We start from the raw sequence: 19009 nt of genomic DNA, 5'->3' as shown, positions 1-19009 counted from the left end.
CACCACCTCCTCCGACAGCGCGTTCCAGGCACCCACTACTCTCTGTGTAAAAAACTTGCCTTGTACATCTCCTCTAAACCTTGCCCCTCGCACCTTAAACCTATGACCCCTAATGTGGAGATGCCGGCGTTGGACTGGGGTGAGCACAGTAAGAAGTCTTACAACACCAGGTTAAAGTCCAACAGGTTTGTTTCAAACACGAGCTTTCGGAACGCAACCCTGATTCACCTGAGGAAGGAGCTGCGCTCCGAAAGCTCATGTTTGAAACCAAACCTGTTGGACTTTAACCTGGTGTTGTAAGACTTCTTACTATGACCCCTAGTAATTGACCCCTCTACCCTGGGGAAAAGCCTCTGACTATCCACTCTGTCTATGCCCCTCAGCATTTTGTTGACCTCTATCAGGTCGCCCCTCAACCTCCGTCGTTCCAGTGAGAACAAACCAAATTTATTCAACCTCTCCTCATAGCTAATTCCCTCCATACCGGGCAACATCCTGGTAAATCTCTTCTGCACCCTCTCTAAAGCCTCCACATCCTTCTGGTAGTGTGGCGACCAGAATTGAACACTATACTCCAAGTGTGACATTCTGAAACATTCACTTCCTTCAACATCCTGGAGCTCCTTGAAATCAAAAATTGCCTCATCCATTTTCTGTGAATATTCTTTCATTGTGTGACACGGCCCCTTTGGGGACCCTTCAAGTATTTACATTGTTACATCGCGGGTGTCAGCAGTGTTACCTCCAATGAAACTCTTTTTTTTCCTTTTTTCCAAATGAGCTTTTACTTTTCCCAGTGGTGGATGGTACCTTCTTGCCTCAGAATGTTGAAACTCTGCTCGAGACAGGCCAGATCAACTCAGTCCCATATTTATTGGGAGTCAACAATCATGAATGGGGTTGGTTGATACCAAAGGTGAGATACGTTAAGATTTTGGTTCCTAGCAGTGTTGAGTTGATGACTGCCAATGTCAGAATTTGGAAGTGTATGAGGAGCTGAATGAGAAACTCTTTCCACCACCCCCCCACTTCGAATCGTGATATCTTCCTCATTTAGAATTCCCGTCCCTTATCTCGAACATCGCTCACCTGACCATTTATCATGAAATGAAAATCGCTTGTTGTCATGAGTAGGCTTCAATGAAGTTACTGTGAAAAGCCCCTAGTCGCCACATTCCGGCGCCTGTTCGGGGAAGCTGGTACGGGAATTGAACCGTGCTGCTGGCCTGCTTTAAAAGCCAGCGATTTAGCCCAGTGTGCTAAACCAGCCCCAGTTGGTTGGTTATCATCTGTTGGTCATTGAGTTTCGGCCAATAGTATAGGTCAGTGAGGGTGGACAAGATATTGAACCTCGTCCTTTGTGGACAGCAACTACGGCATAACTTGCAGCCTCAGCAATGAGGCTCTGCTGGCCAATAACATCGCCTCCTGTTTGTCAAAGTATTTCAGTATCAGTATTTCCATTCGCCAGAGGGTGTAGCATCTGGACGTTATGACCCTCTAAGAGAGCCACCCAGCCTGACTGTTTTCGGAATGATTTTGGTCTGTTTGGTCTTGCGGTACCCTGCAAACCAAAACGTAAAAATGCCTTCACTGAGCACAAGCCCTTTATAATCTGCTTCTATTGCTGCATTCCCAGCACATGATGCACACTACGCAACCCGTTTAAAAGAAGGCTGCGTATATAGGTGCCATAAGCCTGCGGCGGAATTTAATGAGTTAATTCTCGCTGTCAGTTACACCTCGAGTCCGCCCTGCTATACGTGACTGGGATTAATTTCACGCACATACTTTCTATTATATTACTATCCTCAATTAGTGCGTTTTGGTGGAGAAAATCCTGGTTTGATCGGTTTTAATCATGAGTTCTGTTTGCTGGGGTTCATAAAGACTCTGTTTAATTTGACTCTGTTGAGAGTGCAGCCCTGACTCCAAGTAATCATAGTGGCTTCAGTAGGCATTCTGTTATATATGTCATGGGGTAAGGTCAGCATATTGACACCCCTTTCGTGAACATCTCTGTCACGTTCTTGTAATTTGACATTTAACAGTTATTCAGGCAAACTGGTGATGTACAGATAGCCGTTGACCTTAACCACTGTGTTCTCCAGATGTACAATCCAGCTGGCTGGGAGGAAGGAATGGACAGGGTGACATCAGACTCTCTCCTCAAGAACGGAAGCAGAGTGAGTGTTTACCCAGCCCTGCCCCTTAAACTTTCAACAATTTTTCCTCTCTCTTAAACCTCAGGTTGGAGTTAGCATTGGCAAGGGGCAAAATGGGCAATGATTGGCACTGACAATAGACAGTATTGGCAATGAATCTCAATTTTGATTGAGAGTGTCAGCGGTGGTCAGCATTAGCAATGAGTACCACTGGTGGTAGTCAAGGTGGGCATTGGCCACTATTGGGACTAAGCAACATTGGCCACAGTCAGTATGGGCAATGATCAGTATTGATAAAGGAGAAAGTCCAGGACCGGCCTCAATAAAATCAGTCAATTCTGCAAATACTCACCAGAACAGGCACCGTGTGTGAAGACGGGGAGGTAATGCTCCCCTTCGTCACAACTGGGAAGTCCAATGTTGCTTGATGAGATTTCATATCCCAGGTAGAGACTGGAGGCTGGAACTCACTCGATCTTCATTGGGATGATGGCTGATGGAGATTGTGGATTTGTGCAGGGAGATGAATATGATGCCCCAGCTTGGTTCCATTTTCAGTGTTGACCTTTGTGACATTGGGAGGGTCCATTAGTGGTCGCTAAATCCAACTTAAATAAATGTTGTGTCCGCTCTCTGGCAGCAGGCACATTGGGCACAGAATCTACATTGCTTAGAATAACATATTCACGAAACAATCTCATTTATTTGGAAAAGAGATGACTGTGTGAGGGCTTAATTTGTCAGACTCCCAAATTCCGATGGAAAGGTCCAAGTATCTGGGACTGATGTCCAAAATTGGATGGCTGCAGTAAGAGAGGGTATCAGGGGGAAACTTTCACACAGACAAAATTGGCAGCCGTTTACTGGGGAAGGACATTGAATCATATGGTGTGAGTGAGACAAGAGGCAGCTGAGGAATTTACTGCAGAGAGGAGGGATTGGATGGTGTGGCGAGAGATTGTGGATGTGGAATGGGGTAGTAGCTAAGCGGGCAAAGGGCTCTGTAATTGTCTTTTCCTGTTATCCGTGATTGCTGAGTTCCCAACCTGAACTGAGTAATTCCTCCTCAATATCATTCCCATTGCTGCACCGTGCATTCTCTAACTCTACCTGCATTCCCGTTGCTGCACCGTGCATTCTCTAACTCTCCCTGCATTCCCATTGCTGCACCGTGCATTCTCTAACTCTACCTGCATTCGCGTTGCTGCACCGTGCATTCTCTAACTCTACCTGCATTCCCGTTGCTGCACCGTGCATTCTCTAACTCTCCCTGCATTCCCATTGCTGCACCGTGCATTCTCTAACTCTACCTGCATTCCCGTTGCTGCACCGTGCATTCTCTAACTCTGCCTGCATTCCCGTTGCTGCACCGTGCATTCTCTAACTCTACCTGCATTCCCATTGCTGCACCGTGCATTCTCTAACTCTACCTGCATTCCCGTTGCTGCACCGTGCATTCTCTAACTCTACCTGCATTCCCGTTGCTGCACCGTGCATTCTCTAACTCTGCCTGCATTCCCGTTGCTGCACCGTGCATTCTCTAACTCTCCCTGCATTCCCATTGTTGCACCGTGCATTCTCTAACTCTACCTGCATTCCCGTTGCTGCACTATGCATTCTCTAACTCTACCTGCATTCCCGTTGCTGCACCGTGCATTCTCTAACTCTACCTGCATTCGTTTATTTCTTTGTGTAAAGCTCCGTGAAGATCAACTCCAGCTGGCCATTGATGAATATATGGGACACACGGAGGACAAGGTGGAGATCCGAGATTTCCACCTTGAGCTGCTGAGCGATCTGTTCATGTTGGTGCCTACTGTCCAATTGGCCCGGATTCACAGAGGTACGACATACAGGGAAAAGATTTCTCTTCCTCATCCCTCCCATTTCCCAGAACCCTTCCTCTCAACACTTTCTAATTCGCAGAATGTGGCTGGCTATATCAGCATTTATTGTCCACCCGCAATTATCTTTGAGAAGGTGGTGGTGAGCTGCCTCCTCGAACCTCCGCAATCCATGTGGCGTCAGGTCCACAAGCATTCACTCCCTCCACCACTGACGCACAGTGGCAGCCGTGTGTACCATCTACAAGATGCACTGCAGGAACTCACCAAGGCTCCTTCGGCAGCACCTTCCCAACCCCCGACCACTCCCATCTAGAGGGACAAGAGCAGCAGATACCTGGGAACCCCATCACCTGGAGGTTCCCCTCCAAGTCACTCACCACCCTGACTTGGAAATATATCGCCGTTCCTTCACTGTCGTTGGGACAACATCCTGCCACTCCCTCCCTAACAGCACGGTGGGTGCACCTACAACACATGGACTGCAGCTCACACCACCTTCTCAAGGGCAACTCGGAATAGGCAATAAATGTTGGCCTGACCAGCAACCCCCACATCCCAGAGTGAATAAGAAAAACCCTTCATGACTTTGAACATCAACATTAAATGTCTACTTATCTATCTCTGCTGTTTGGGTACAAATCCCAGGTTTTTTAGTCTCTCCACAGAATTTGAGGGATTAATCTTCCTGTTTTCTCTTCTCTCAGATGCTGGACACCCTGTCTTCCTGTATGAGTTTCAGCACAGACCAAGTTTCCTCGCAACGAGACGTCCCGAGTTCGTGAAGTCCGACCACGGCGATGAGATTGGATTTGTGTTTGGCAGTTTCTTTGTGGAGGATGGTTACAAATTATTGGGTGAGGGAAAAGCACCGGGTTTATTTTCCCACATTTTCATTTCTTCTTTGACAGGCCAAGTGTGGTTTCCGATCTCACTGACATTGGGAGCAGGGGTTTGACAAGAATGTGTAGTGTAATAATAATGCCCTGGTTAAAACTTACACCAAAAGATACTAATTCAAAAGATACAAATCTGAAAGAAAAACAAAACATTCTACCAACGCTCAGCAGGTCAGACAGCAAAGATTAGCTCCCTCCACCATAAGCCCATAAGACATAGGAGCAGAATTAGGCCACTCGGCCCATCGAGTCTGCTCCGCCATTCAATCTTGGCTGATATTTTCTCGTCCCCATTCTCCTGCCTTCTCCCCATAACCCCTGATCCCCTTATTAATCAAGAACCTATCTATCTCTGCCTCAAAGACACTCAGTGATTTGGCCTCCACAGCCTTCTGCGGCAAAGAGTTCCACAGATTCACCACCCTCTGGCTGAAGAAATTCCTCATCATTTTAGTTTTAAAGGATTGTCCTTTTAGTCTGAGATGGTGTCCTCTGGTTCTAGTTTCTCCGACAAGTGGAAACATCCTCTCCACGTCCACTCTGTCCAGGCCTCGCAGTATCCTGTAGGTTTCAATAAGATCCCCCCTCATCCTTCTAAACTCCAAAGAGTACAGACCCAGAGTCCTCAACCGTTCCTCATACGACAAGCTCTTCATTCCAGGGATCATTCTTGCGAACCTCCTCTGGACCCTTTCCAAGGCCAGCACATCCTTTTTAGATACGGGGCCCAAAACTGCTCACAATACTCCAAATGGGGTCTGACCAGAGCCTCATACAGCCTCAAGTACATCCCTGGTCTTGTAGTCTAGCCCTCTCAACATGAATACTAACATTGCATTTGCCTTCCATACTGCCGACTGAACCTGCACATTAACCTTAAAAGAAACGTGAACAAGGACTCCCAAGTCCCTTTGTGCTTCTGATTTCCTAAGCATTTCCCCATTTAGAAAATAGTCTGTGCCTCCATTTCTCCTTCCAAAGTGCAGAACCTCACACTTTTCCAGATTGGATTCCACCTGCCACTTCTTTGCCCACTCTCCCAGCCTGTCCAAATCCTTCTGCAGCCTGCCTGCTTCCTCAATACTACCTGTCTCTCTACAGAGTTTGTATCATCTGCAAACTTAGCAACAGTGCCTTCAGTTCCTTCCTCCAGATCATTAATGTATATTGTGAAAAGTTGGGGACCCAGCACCGACTCCTGAGGCACACCACTAGTCACCGGCTACCATCCTGAAAAAGACCCCTTTATTAGGGGCTGGTTTAACACAGCTGGCTTGTACTGCGGAACAAGACAGCAGCGTGGGTTCCATTCCCGTACCGCCCTCCCCAAACAGAATGTGGCGACTAGGGGCTTTTCACAGTAACTTTATCGAAGCCGACTAGTGACAATAAGCAATTATTATATCATTATTATCCCCACTCTCTGTCTTCTGCCAGTCAGCCATGCCAGGATCTTACCCTTAACACCATGGGCTCTTAACTTATTTAACAGTCTCCTATGCGGCACCTTGTCAAAGGCCTTCTGGAAATCTAAATAAATCGCATCCACTGGTTCTCCTTTGTCTAGCTTCCTTGTTACTTCCTCAAAGAGATTTATCAACTCGAACAGATTTATCAGACGTGACCTCCCCATGATCAAGCTGTGCTGACTTAGTCCTATTTTACCTTCACTTCCAAGTACTTTGCAATCTCATCTTTAATAATCATAGAATCATAGAATTTACAGTGCAGAAGGAGGCCATTCAGCCCATCGAGTCTGCACCGGCTCTTGGAAAGAGCACCCTACCCAAGGTCAACAACTCCACCCTATCCCCATAACCCAGTAACGCCACCCAACACTAAGGGAAATTTTGGACACTAAGGGCAATTTATCATGGCCACTCCACCTAACCTGCACATCTTTGGACTGTGGGAGGAAACCGGAGCACCCGGAGGAAACCCACGCACACACGGGGAGGACGTGCAGACTCCGCACAGACGGTGACCCAAGCCGGAATCGAACCTGGGACCCTGGAGCTGTGAAGCGATTGAGCTATCCACAATGCTACCGTGCTGCCCCAGGATAACGGACTCTAAAATCCTACCAATGACCGAAGTCAGGCTAACCGACCTATAATTTCCCGTCTTCCCCAGAAAAAAAGTTTGAAAAACACTGGTATAGAGGGAAACGACACAAGGAAGGGCTGAGGGTTTTGGCCAAAGGTGGTATCATGACCGGTAGAGGCCTGGAGGGCCGAAGGGCCTGTTCTTGTGCTGCATTATTCTGTGTTCTAACAGCAGTCTGGCTGGGAGCATTCTGGTGAATCTGTGTTGCATTCTGTTCATGAACAATATATTCTTTCTAAGGTGCAGCTCCTGAAACTGGATCAAGTTACTCCTGAGATTTTGTAAACGCGCTTTGTTGAACAGAACCGCCATGCGATACCCTTGCCTCAGTGTAAGGGACTAACATTCCATTTTGCAGCTGAATGCAAACAGATCCCAGACCGAATCTTACATTACCATCTGGGACCCACTAAAGACTGAACTGAAATCCTATTGGCTGGTGTTGGGACAAAGGAACAAGAGCAGGCCATTCGGCCCCTTGGGCCTGCTCCGCCATTTCCATCCAGTAGTAACACCTACTGGGATCGTAACATGCCACTATCAACACTGTCGTTAGTCTTTAATGCTCCCATTAACACTCCATTTGTCTTGTGTCCATGACATGGTTGTCAATCTCGTCTTTGCTCTGACCTATCGCGGACATTCTCTTCTGCTCCACCTTCTCTCCTCTCCCACCCTCCCCCCACTTTTCAACAATATACCCCATCACATCTCTACCCCACTTCAGCTCCGAACAAGAGTCGAATGGACTTAATAAAAAATTAATAATAATAATCACTTATTGTCACAAGTCGGCTTCAAATGAAGTTACTGTGAAAAGCCCCTAGTCGCCACATTACGGCGCCTGCTCAGGGAGGCCGGTACAGGAATTGATCCCGCACCGCTGGCCTTGTTCTGGCATTACAAGCCAGCTGTTCAGCCCACTGTGCTAAACCAGCCCCAGACTTGAAACGTTAACTCTGTTTCTTTCATCACTGACGGTGCCAGAACGGCTGAGTTTATCCAACATTTTCAGGTTTATTTCAGATTTCCAGAATCAGCAGTATTTTGCTTTTCCATTAACTCCGCCCTCTCTCTACTTGTGTCTCCTTGTGGTGTACGAAAACAAAATCCTGTAAATCCTGAACATCTGAAGTATAAACAGAAAATGCTTGGAAATACTGAACAGGTCAATCAGCATTTTATTACAGTCCCGGACCAGACCCCAACAATGGTTAGGATACAGGACAGAAGCCCCAATATTTTATTTTAATTCCGTAAGACTGTGAGGAAAGGATTGCTCGCTCCCGGAGTCATTTCACACAAAATAGGGATATTAAAACAAAGTTTATTACAAACACAGTATTAAAATATCTTTAACATCACACAAGAAAATAGTTTACAATTACCCCTTAAACAATGCCAATCAATACAGTGACACAATAACCCTTAACTGCTATCTTTACTTCCACCCAAACAACAAAACTATCTCAGATCTCAATCCACTTTTAAATACAGTTAGCACTCCAGACTCATTGCTGTGCTGAGATGTCTTTTGAGATTGTTTGAAAAGATAGACCTGAACCCTGTCAGAACAATGCAGAATCTATGGCTGTATTTCTTCTGAAACTTCTCAACTCACCTTCCAGCCACAAACTAAAATTGGACCTCAATACCTGACTGCTTCAGCCCTGGCTCCTCCCATTAACCACCTCAGCTCACTAAACTGAACACAGTGCCTCTAATGAACTACTCTGCAGGGAACCATCTTAATATAAACAAAAAAAAATAATCCATTTGCCCAAACTTTTACGATGCTTTAATTGCATCCCTGGCTCCCAAAAAGTCTAGCTGTCTTGCAAACTAGGATTTTTAAAAACATGACTCCAGCAGTCAGACATTAACTCAGGCTTTAACCCTTATGGCACCTAATTGAGGCATACAAGATGATTAGAGGATTAGATAGGGTGGACATTGAAAGCCTTTTTCCTCAGATGGTGATGTCCAGCACGAGGGGACATAGCTTTAAATTGAGGGGAGATAGATATAGGACAGATGTCAGAGGTAGGTTCTTTACTCAGAGAGTAGTAAGGGCGTGGAATGCTCTGCCTGCAACAGTAGTGGACTCGCCAACACTAAACGCATTCAAATGGTCATTGGATAGGCATATGAACGATAAGGGAATAGTGTAGAGGGACTTTAGAAGGGTTTCACAGGTCGGCGCATCATCGAGGGCCGAAGGGCCTGTACTGGGCTGTAATGTTCTATGTTCTATCTGTAATTGAAGGATTTAGACTGACTGTGTCAGTCAGTTGAGGGATTTTGAAACCATCAATTCAGGGATACCAGCCTTTCTTGCGATTACTGAAACTCAGTAGAAATTCAAGTTAAAACTTGTCAGGTGCAAATAAGAATTGTTTTATTTGTCTTCTATTGATTACAACTTGAAAGTCATTTAAAAGGCAGTTTGTAGACAATTTGAAGCTTTCAAAGAATTACAGGAATTATCTTCTTAAGCAAACAGCTCGAACACAACTTTAAAAGTCAAAGCCTGAAGTCAAAGTCTGAAAATGAAATATGAATACAGAGACAGTGAATAGTTCAGATCAAAGTATAAATGCCTAAAACTCTCTCTCTCTCTCTCTCTTGACACTCTCTTCCTGACTCTTCCTACCCTAACTGGGGCAGCGCGGTAGCATGGTGGTTAGCATAAATGCTTCACAGCTCCAGGGTCCCAGGTTCGATTCCCGACTGGGTCACTGTCTGTGCGGAGTCTGCACGTCCTCCCCGTGTGTGCGTGGGTTTCCTCTGGGTGCTCCGGTTTCCTCCCACAGTCCAAAGATGTGCGGGTTAGGTGGATTGGCTATGCTAAATTGCCCGTAGTGTCCTAAAAAGTAAGGTTAAGGGGGGGTGTTCTTGGGTTACGGGTATAGGGTGGATACGTGGGTTTGAGTAGGGTGATCATTGCTCGGCACAACATCGAGGGCCGAAGGGCCTGTTCTGTGCTGTACTGTTCTATGTTCTATGTTCTAACTCTCTCCCTTAAAATGGCGGCAAAAATCCCCGATGGTTATACTATTTCATATCTGTCTTAAGCGATCTGATCACACCCCAATATAATCCTAATTGGTTTGAGTTAGACTCAAACACATTTGATTTGATGGCAAGCTGTCCATCTCCAATATGTAACATTACTTCTAATTGTTGCCTGCCTGCTTACTTGTGCATGTTAAAGAATGCGATATTGTGCTGTATCAAAGCCAGCAAAAACTGGTCTAATGCTGACCTACCTACTGCCACAATAGAGCCCTCATGCTGTACTGTAACAATGGAGACCTTATGTTATCTCGTCATGCCATGCTGGACATAACTCCGAAAATATTATTCAAACTGTCCATTTCAATCTAGTAAAGTAAATTATGCTGCTTTTATAAAATTGTTGTTTTGAGAATGTTGGAATCAAATATATATATATATATTTGATTCGATGTTCTAACTGTCCATTTATTAAAAACAAGGCAACGCGGTCTAAAATGTTTCAGCTTGTATAAATCATGGGATTTAATTCACCCTAATCTCGAACGGCGTGAGAACCGTAGAACCTTCACTCCTACCACCTCGTTGCCATGGATTCAGCCCTTGTCCTTGGAGAAATGTAATGAGAAGTGTCTGTCTAATCAGACTTCTGTGTTACTTTTAAAATTATGACAATGAGTTTGCAAAATATGTGTTTTCTTTCATTTTAAAACTGGGAATTAATATTTATGCTTAAGCAGCTATCTTTTTACCTATATTAAGTGTATTAGAAATACCTGGCTTCTAAAGTAATACAATTTATCTGAAATTCCCACATGCATCACAATCTGGAGAGAGGGAAGAAGAATGAATCTTTAGGTTGACAATCTCCCATTGGACCTAGAAGAAATCCAACATGTTTGTAATCCCCGAATAATGATCTCGTTTTGATGTACTTTTCTGCAGCAAACTGCACTGAGGAGGAGAAGGTTCTGAGCAGGACAATGATGGCTTACTGGGCGAACTTTGCTAAGAAAGGGTAAGTGACTGACCAGATTCGCTCTGCAGAGCGGATAGTGAGGCAGTGTTCCCACATGTTGAGTACATATCATTGTGAATGATGTGACTGTGTTAGTAATCGACTGGCTAATAACCTGGGGACAGGGTCAAACTAAATGGATCTGGAGTAAAGGGCGGGACCCTCCTGCTTCATCACGTTCCATTTGGGACACGGCGAGGCCGGTAAATATAGCGAGAGGCTTCTCACGAGATGTACGACATTCGTTACACCTTGGGAGATTTAAAGAGATATTGCGAGGCATCGTGATCTGAAACAGGCCCATAATGGCCGTGACCCAGATTTGCATTTTCAAGTGGGTGGTTGCACTCCCTTGAATCTGTCCACGCCGGATTACCGGAGGGACGGGGTTGAACAGCCTCAGCTCGGAGACCCTGCCATGTGCCGTTTGTCACTAGTTTCCACAAATGTGGGCCAGGTACAACGGCACTTGGGGGGGTTCTCCCTGGTCATCGGGGTCCTCCGGGCGGTTGGGCTCTGGTCAGGGTGGCAATCCCGATACCACCCGGGCACTGCCAGCCTGGCACCCCGGCAGCCCCACCTGAGCAACCTGGCAGTGCCACCCAGCAGTGTCAGGGTGCCCAGGCAGCACTGGTGGGTTGGCAAGGGCACTGCCAGGGATACCAGGCTGGCAGTGCTCATATGGGCATCTTGCCAGGGATTAGGGATGGGGATGGAGGGGGGGGTGGGGGGGGGGGGGGGGGGGGGGGGGGGGGGGGCCTGTCCATATGAGGTGGGGTGCCGGGCGGCTCGAGGACTCCCTGATTAGTAAGTTGGGCCGGGGGGGGGGGGGGGGCATCTGTTGTCCCATCAAACAATTAGTTCATAACAAGAGTCAGTTCAGATGTTTCAACCCACAACGTTCCTTCAGTTTCTCCCAGCACAGATGCTGACTGACCTGCAGAGTATTCCCAACGTTTCAGAATTCCAGAATCCTTTTCCTTTTGTAAACATTTCTTTAACTGACGGTAATTTTGCTGATGGCAGGGGGGCAGCACGGTGGCGCAGTGGGTTAGCCCTGCAGCCTCACGGCGCCGAGGTCCCAGGGTTTGATCCCGGCTCTAGCTGCACTGCACTCCCCACACTGACTGTGTGGAGTTTGCACACTGGGCCTGGTTTAGCACAGTGGGCTAAATAGCTGGCTTTGAAAGCAGACCAAGACAGGCCAGCAGCACGGTTTAATTCCCGTACCGGCCTCCCCGAACAGGCGCCGGAATGTGGCGACTAGGGGCTTTTCACAGTAACTTCATTTGAAGCCTACTTGTGACAATAAGCGATTTTCATTTCATTTCATTTCATTTCACATTCTACCCGTGTTTACATGGGTTTCGCCCCCACAACCCAAAACGATGCGCAGGCTAGGTGAATTGGCCATGCTAAATTGCCCCTTAATTGGAAGAAATGAATTGAAATTTAAAAAGCAAAAAAAAAAAAATTTTGCTGATGGTGGTGCAAGATAATCATGAATAAATGGATGGGGAATTTGGGAGTAATGTCTTTACCCAGAGAGTGGTGAGAATGTGGAACTCGCTCCCGGAGGGATGTGTGGAGGTGAAGCGTGCAAATACTTTTAAGGGGAAGCTGGATAAACACATGAGGGGGCGAGGAATGGAAGGAGTTGTTGATAAGATGAGATGAAAGCGGCTGGGAGGAGGTTAGTGTGAAGCCTGGTTCTGTGCATAGTGGGGAAGGGAGGCCGATACCTGATACCCACTTTCCCGTGGTGTTCAAAACCCGGCTTGCGGGTGATTTATTTACCCACTCCTGGGTTAGCTCACTGGGCTAAATCGCTGGCTTTTAAAGCAGACCAAGCAGGCCAGCAGCACGGTTCGATTCCCGTACCAGCCTCCCCGGACAGGTGCCGGATTGTGGCGACTAGGGGCTTTTCACAGTAACTTCATTGAAGCCTACTCGTGACAATAAGCAATTTTCATTTTCATTTTTTTTTTTCATTTTCCCTGTCTCTTTCCCTCCTTTCACCTTCCTTACCCAACCCCATCGGAAAAGCCCAGGAACACCAAAAGCCGTGCTGCCCCGCTTATTACGACCCCAGACCAAGCCAAAATATTGGGGTTTTGGTCCAGTATCCTAGCCACTGTTGGGGTCTGGTCAGGGATCCGAATGGGGGGCAATACGGGCTTCAGTGTTCCTGGGATTTTGGGATGGGTTGGGTGGGTGGGGAGGAAAAGGAAGGTGTTGGAAGGGAGGGAAGGGGGGCAGGGAGTGAGTTATCAGAAGAGTAGAGAATGGGATTGAGGGGTGGTGGGGATTGCGAGGGAGTCTGGACCAAGCTGATATTTCTGATGTCCCTGATGTTTAAAATTGCCTTGCAGGAACCCTAATGGGGAAGGGTTGGCACACTGGCCAACTTATGATCACAGTGAAGGCTACATGCAGCTGGGGGTCAAACCACAGGCTGGGTGGCAGTTGAAGGAGCACAGGGTGAAATTCTTCAACAAAATGCACAATCAACAAGGTGAAGCGAAGGATGAGCAAAAGGCGAAAGAGGATGAACACCAGCGATCGGAGCTCTAAGCCTTCAGATACCAATGTCTAGATCCTGTGCTTAAACTAACACCCTGTAAAAGTCACAGGGCCCTGATTCACTTTTCAACTTAAATTTTTCTGCCTACCTCTTCCTCCACCTTTCGCTTTCCCAACTGTTTTTGAATCTTCTCAACATCTGATTGTGCAAATCTGGGGTGTGGGTGGGGAGGGAGTTCATGGGGGCATTGAGAGGGGGTTATAGAACATAGAACAGTACAGCACAGAACAGGCCCTTCGGCCCTCAATGTTGTGCCGAGCCATGATCACCCTACTCAAACCCACGTATCCACCCTACTCAAACCCACGTAACCCAACAACCCCCCCTTAACCTTACTTTTTTTAGGACACTACGGGCAATTTATCATGGCCAATCCACCTAACCCGCACATCTTTGGACTGTGGGAGGAAACCGGAGCACCCGGAGGAAACCCACGCACACAGGGGTTGATAGGGGTTTCCCTATGAGACAGATCATGGTAGGAACCATGGCGACCAGGCCCATTTCATCACAGGAGTAACCCAATGCCAGTCTCGCAGAGGTGGGAAAACCCGGCCTCCCAGTAGAATTCCCTCATTATCAGGCACTGAGTTGCGTGGGTTTCACCCCCACAATCCAAAGATGGCAGGGTAGGTGGATTGGCCACGCTAACTTGCCACTTAATTGGAAAAAAATAATTGGGTACTCTTAAAAAAAAAAATTTTTTTTTAAGTATCAGGCACTGAGAGGGGCCCAACGTCAGTGGCCTTGCCTCTGACCTCTCTGCCTCCTCCCTTGACCCCTGCCAGCAATCTCCCTCCCCGCCATCACTCACCTGTAATCTGGGTTCCTCACTGATCCTGGGCCTCTGGTGGGTGCATTACTGGCAGCTGCCACTGCTCCACCGGTGGCGCTGGTGGCAACGAGCAGCCGACAGCCTCTGATTGGCCGACTGCTCTTGGTAAATGGGATTTCCACTGCCAAGGTCCTAAATCAAGGGGAAAGCCCGAAGGTGGCCAGCCGAGTGCCCGAGCAGCACTTAATACTGTCCGACCTCCCCGTCGGGATTGATGGGGTTTCTTTGTTGGTTCACTGACCAGTCGGTCAGATGCCCTCGATCCAACTTCCCAGGCTGGATCTTACACTACCCACACGTTGGGTTGAAGATGATGGACACAGAGGTGGCTTCCCTCTCACCAGTCCTTCCTGACATGTTGGAAATTATAAGAGGTGACAGGGTGAGATGTCTGCCCATCCTTGGCTTTATTGAGGCCCTTAATTGGCCAATTAATGACCACATAAGGGTCCATCCCGCCCCCTCTAGTATTTTACCACGTCATGGGTAGCCCCCACCATGCAGGAAGCCCAACAACTTTATCTGCAAAGAGTGGTCTCGGGTAAGGGGCATAGAGAGGGTGGGTGGTCCTCTTGGCCCATCGTATGGGGCTCTCGAGTTCATCGCCTTGATATTTAATCCTCCCACTTGGCCTCTTGAATTCTGCCCCCCATCCCCTTGCCCCTCTCTCTGAGACCCCTGACCCTGGATTTACCTGGGCTCCTCAGCTTGGTGGGGCTGCCTGTAGTTCCAGCAATGGCCACTGTTTCTGACGGCGCTACAGGGACTTAGAGCTGCTGGTCAATCCCATTGGTGAACAACTCTCTAAAGTAAATAACGCTGCTCCCCAAAGTTTACTCACTGCAGGGGACCCAGTGGAATTGTGTCCCACCATTTCAGCAGGGGAAAGCCGGATCAAGCCACAGAGTCAGAAGAGTGACACAGACATGGTCATTCAGCCCATCGACACCTCTCCCGATCTCCGACATGGTGATCAATCTGGCACCAACAATCGCCTTGTGGTTTGCTGCATGAGATGCAGTTTGCAACCTGCGCTTGGCATTTCCAAATCAGGTAGTGTAGTCAATAAATTAGTGAACAAGTAATCCAGAGGATCAAGTAATCCAGTGGATTGAGTAATCCAATGGAACACCAATCTTGCTAGTTTGACCATTTACATTCAGTTGCTTCAAACTCTGGGAAATAAAAAGTTGATTGCAATAAAAGTGACCTTGAAACTGTTGGATTGTGCACTGGCCACATTGAAGGAAGGAATGCTGCCGTACCTACTGGGCAGATTGAAATGTGACCCATCAATTCTCTATTATGTGCTTGCTCTAAATTACTCGCCACAACGTTGCATCCCAGCATTTGTTTTCCCAGCAACACTGAATCACCCACCCTGCGGGTGAGGAACCCGTGGCACCTCCCCTGTCATTCTGCCGATTTAACACTCTTGTTTCAGTAATGCATCTCAAACTAACTCTCACAATGAGTAGGAGAGATTTTTTCAATAAACCTTTTCCCTGTCGGGAGGAGGCCCAGTCAGAAGTGGGAGTGTAAAGGATTCTTTAAAATGTGAGGCAGAAATACAATTAGAGTTAGTTGTCGCTGAAGTTTTATCAGAGGGAGTTGCAACAGAAACATTCATCTTTTCATTTTGGTTAGTCCAGAATGGGTTTAATACTGGATTGTAATGAGAGCTTGTTTAAAGCAAGCTGGACCTGATAGAATGTTCTGTCTCTCATTTCTGTTCTCTCTGTAATTGTGCTATTCATGTCGTCATTATCCGCAGCTTGGAAAGTTCCCCGGCGTTTCCTTTCAGTGCCTCCTCTTTGACATTCAACTGCTTCTTCAGCTTTTTAGACTCTTTCTTGAGGCTTCCGGCTTCCTCCTGGTGTATGGGACGCTGCGTCCTCTCTGCCAACTGGCTCTTCAGTTTGTTCCGAATGACTTCAATTAATTTTGCTTCTCTTCATAAACTGCCAGAGGAATAAACCTTGACCCATGGAAATCATATAACTTGTGAAGATCTTTCAACAGCTTTTACTTTTTTTTTGCAAATCTCGCTTGTTTCGTCTTGAGTTTTCCTTCAGGTCAGCAGATTGACCTTGAGTGTCTTCTGCTGTGCTTCCATTCTGCTGTCTAAGACAGTCTTCATGTTGCTGAAAGATTACACATTCTTCTTCTTGCATTTGCTCGAACCCCCCACACACCACCCACACCGATCCTCCAACCCCGGAAAGAACCGACTCAACCTGGACGCATTGTGCACCACCTTAAATCGAATCAGGGTTAATCTAGCACGTGACAGGGATGCATTCACCCACCCCAGAGATTCCCTCCGCACTCCAGCCCCCACTGCCCCCCCCCCCTCCCCACAACTCTTCCTCCCATTTACACCTGACCTCCTCCACAGGAGCACACTCCCTCTTCATCAGCTCCTCACACATGTCCACAACCCTGCCCTCCAAAATATCATCCTTGGAATCATAGAATCATAGGAGTTACAGTGCAGAAGAAGGCCATTCGGCCCATTGAGCCTGCACCGGCCCTCGCAAAGCGTACCCTACTGAGGCCCACGTATCTACCCTATCCCCATAACACAGTAACCCCCACTTTACATTTTCTGGACACTAAGGGGCAATTTAGCATGGCCAATTCACCTAACCTGCACATCGCTGGATTGTGGGAGGAAACCGGAGCACCCGGAGGAAACCCACGCGGACACGGGGAGAACGTGCAGACTCTGCACAGACAGTAACCCATCCAGGAATCGAACCTGGGACCCTGGATCTATGAAGCGATTGTGCTAACCACTATGTTACCGTGCTTCCCTTCTTGGAGAAAAGCTTATCCTGCAGCACCGGGGCGGTCGTGTCGGGAAGAGAAGCACCTCCTTCCGAATAAAGTCCCTGACCCGCAGACAACTAAACCTATTCCCCTTTGGTCACCAGTACACACACACACATACACACACCCCCCCCACCGCCGGAACCTCACATCCAACCCCGCTGATGAAAACCTGTGATTGTCGCAAATCAGCGCCCACAGCGACCTACTTTCCATAGATACATAGAAGATAGGAGCAGGAGGCCTTTTGGCCCTTCGAGCCTGCTCCGCCATTCATCACGATCATGGCTGATCATCCAACTCAATAGCCTAATCCTGCTTTCTCCCCATAGCCTTTGATCCCATTCTCCCCAAGTGCCATATCCAGCCGTCTCTTGAATATATTCAATGTTTTAGCATCAACTACTTCCTGTGGTAATGAATTCCACAGGCTCACCACTCTGTGTGTGAAGAAGGAAGTCCAAAGTGCTGCCGGCGTTGGTTCCAGACGCTCAGTGTTGATACCACCACCAGATAGGTGGGGTATCTGACCAGCGAGTGCGGAAGGGGCGCCAATAACAGCGCCCTCAAACTGGTCCCTTACACGAGAACTCTCCTCCCCCCCCCAAAACCGACCGTTCCTCCACCGCCCATTTCCAAACCATTGCAATATTTGCTGCGCAGTAGCAATTTAACAAGCTCGTCAACACTAACCCCCCCCCCCCCCCCCCCCCCCCCCCCCCCCTCCGGCCAAACAAATGTCAAAATCATCCCAAAAACCGGACTTCTGGTTGCGGTGATGCGGAGCTAAGCCGCATGTTCAGCGGCTCCCGCTATTTTCGGACTTTTGGGCTCTCTTTAGGGCCGGTAACGGCGCTGGACAGACTTTTCCCGGTGTGGGAAGACATCAGCTACGCTTCTCTGCTGGTGGATGGATTGGACCAGGAGCGAGGCGGTCAAAAAATTGGCTCTGGAGCAGAGAAAGGTGCGAGGGAGGAAGACCAAGATGGCGGCGGGCGGGGGATCGGCAGTGTGGCGGCCGATTCCTCCTCCACCACAGAGGAGGCTCCACAAATATCCACAAATTGATGGGAGCCCAGCACATCAATGCGAAAGGTAACCCTAAAGCATTTGCAGAAATCTTCAGCCAGAAGTGCCAAGTGGATGATCCATCTCGGCCACCTCCCTCAGAATTTCAGTCTTCAGCCAATTCAATTCACTTCACGTGATATCAAGAAACGGCTGAAGACACTGGATACTGCAAAGGCTCTGGGCCCTGACAATATTCCAGCAATAATACTGAAGATTTCTGCTCCAGAACTTGCCGCACCCCTAGCCAAGCTGTTCCAGTACAGCCTACTGTCAATCATCAGTAAAGTGATGGACGGGGTCATCAACAGCACAATCAGGCAGCACCTACTTAGCAATAACCTGCTCAGGGTCACCCAACTCCTGGCCTCATTACAGCCTTGGTTCAAACAAGGTTAAGTTGTCATAGTCCCAGATGATCAAAGGAGAGCTGACTGGGTGGTGATTTACCTGAGGGTCACCACACCTCAGGCGAGGGGCAAGGTTGAGAAGGGAAGGGCCTTATGAATAACCTCAGCCGGTGCGGGAATTGAACCCACGTGTTGACCTCGTTCTGTGTCACAAACCAACTGTCCAACCAACTGAGTTAAAAGAGCTGAATGCCAGATACAGAGTAAAGCTCCCTCTACATTGTCAACCAACT

General features: G+C 47.8%; 1 protein-coding gene across 2 annotated transcripts in view; it reads left to right on the top strand.

The window, feature by feature from the left end:
* LOC119971069 (fatty acyl-CoA hydrolase precursor, medium chain-like) overlaps positions 1–19009 on the top strand; it is a 118085-nt gene that overhangs the window by 26510 nt on the left and 72566 nt on the right. For both annotated transcript variants that reach the window (XM_038806211.1, XM_038806212.1), the window contains exons 8-12: positions 782–916; positions 2112–2186; positions 3864–4008; positions 4717–4866; positions 10975–11047. In XM_038806211.1, coding sequence (XP_038662139.1) covers positions 782–916; positions 2112–2186; positions 3864–4008; positions 4717–4866; positions 10975–11047 — 578 coding nt within the window. The remainder of the gene's footprint in view (positions 1–781; positions 917–2111; positions 2187–3863; positions 4009–4716; positions 4867–10974; positions 11048–19009) is intronic.

The sequence above is a fragment of the Scyliorhinus canicula genome, chromosome 9 (assembly GCF_902713615.1).
Source record: "Scyliorhinus canicula chromosome 9, sScyCan1.1, whole genome shotgun sequence".
NCBI lineage: Eukaryota > Metazoa > Chordata > Chondrichthyes > Carcharhiniformes > Scyliorhinidae > Scyliorhinus > Scyliorhinus canicula.
Note: the sequence above shows the minus strand (reverse complement) of the source record. Positions and strands in the feature narration are given on the sequence as shown.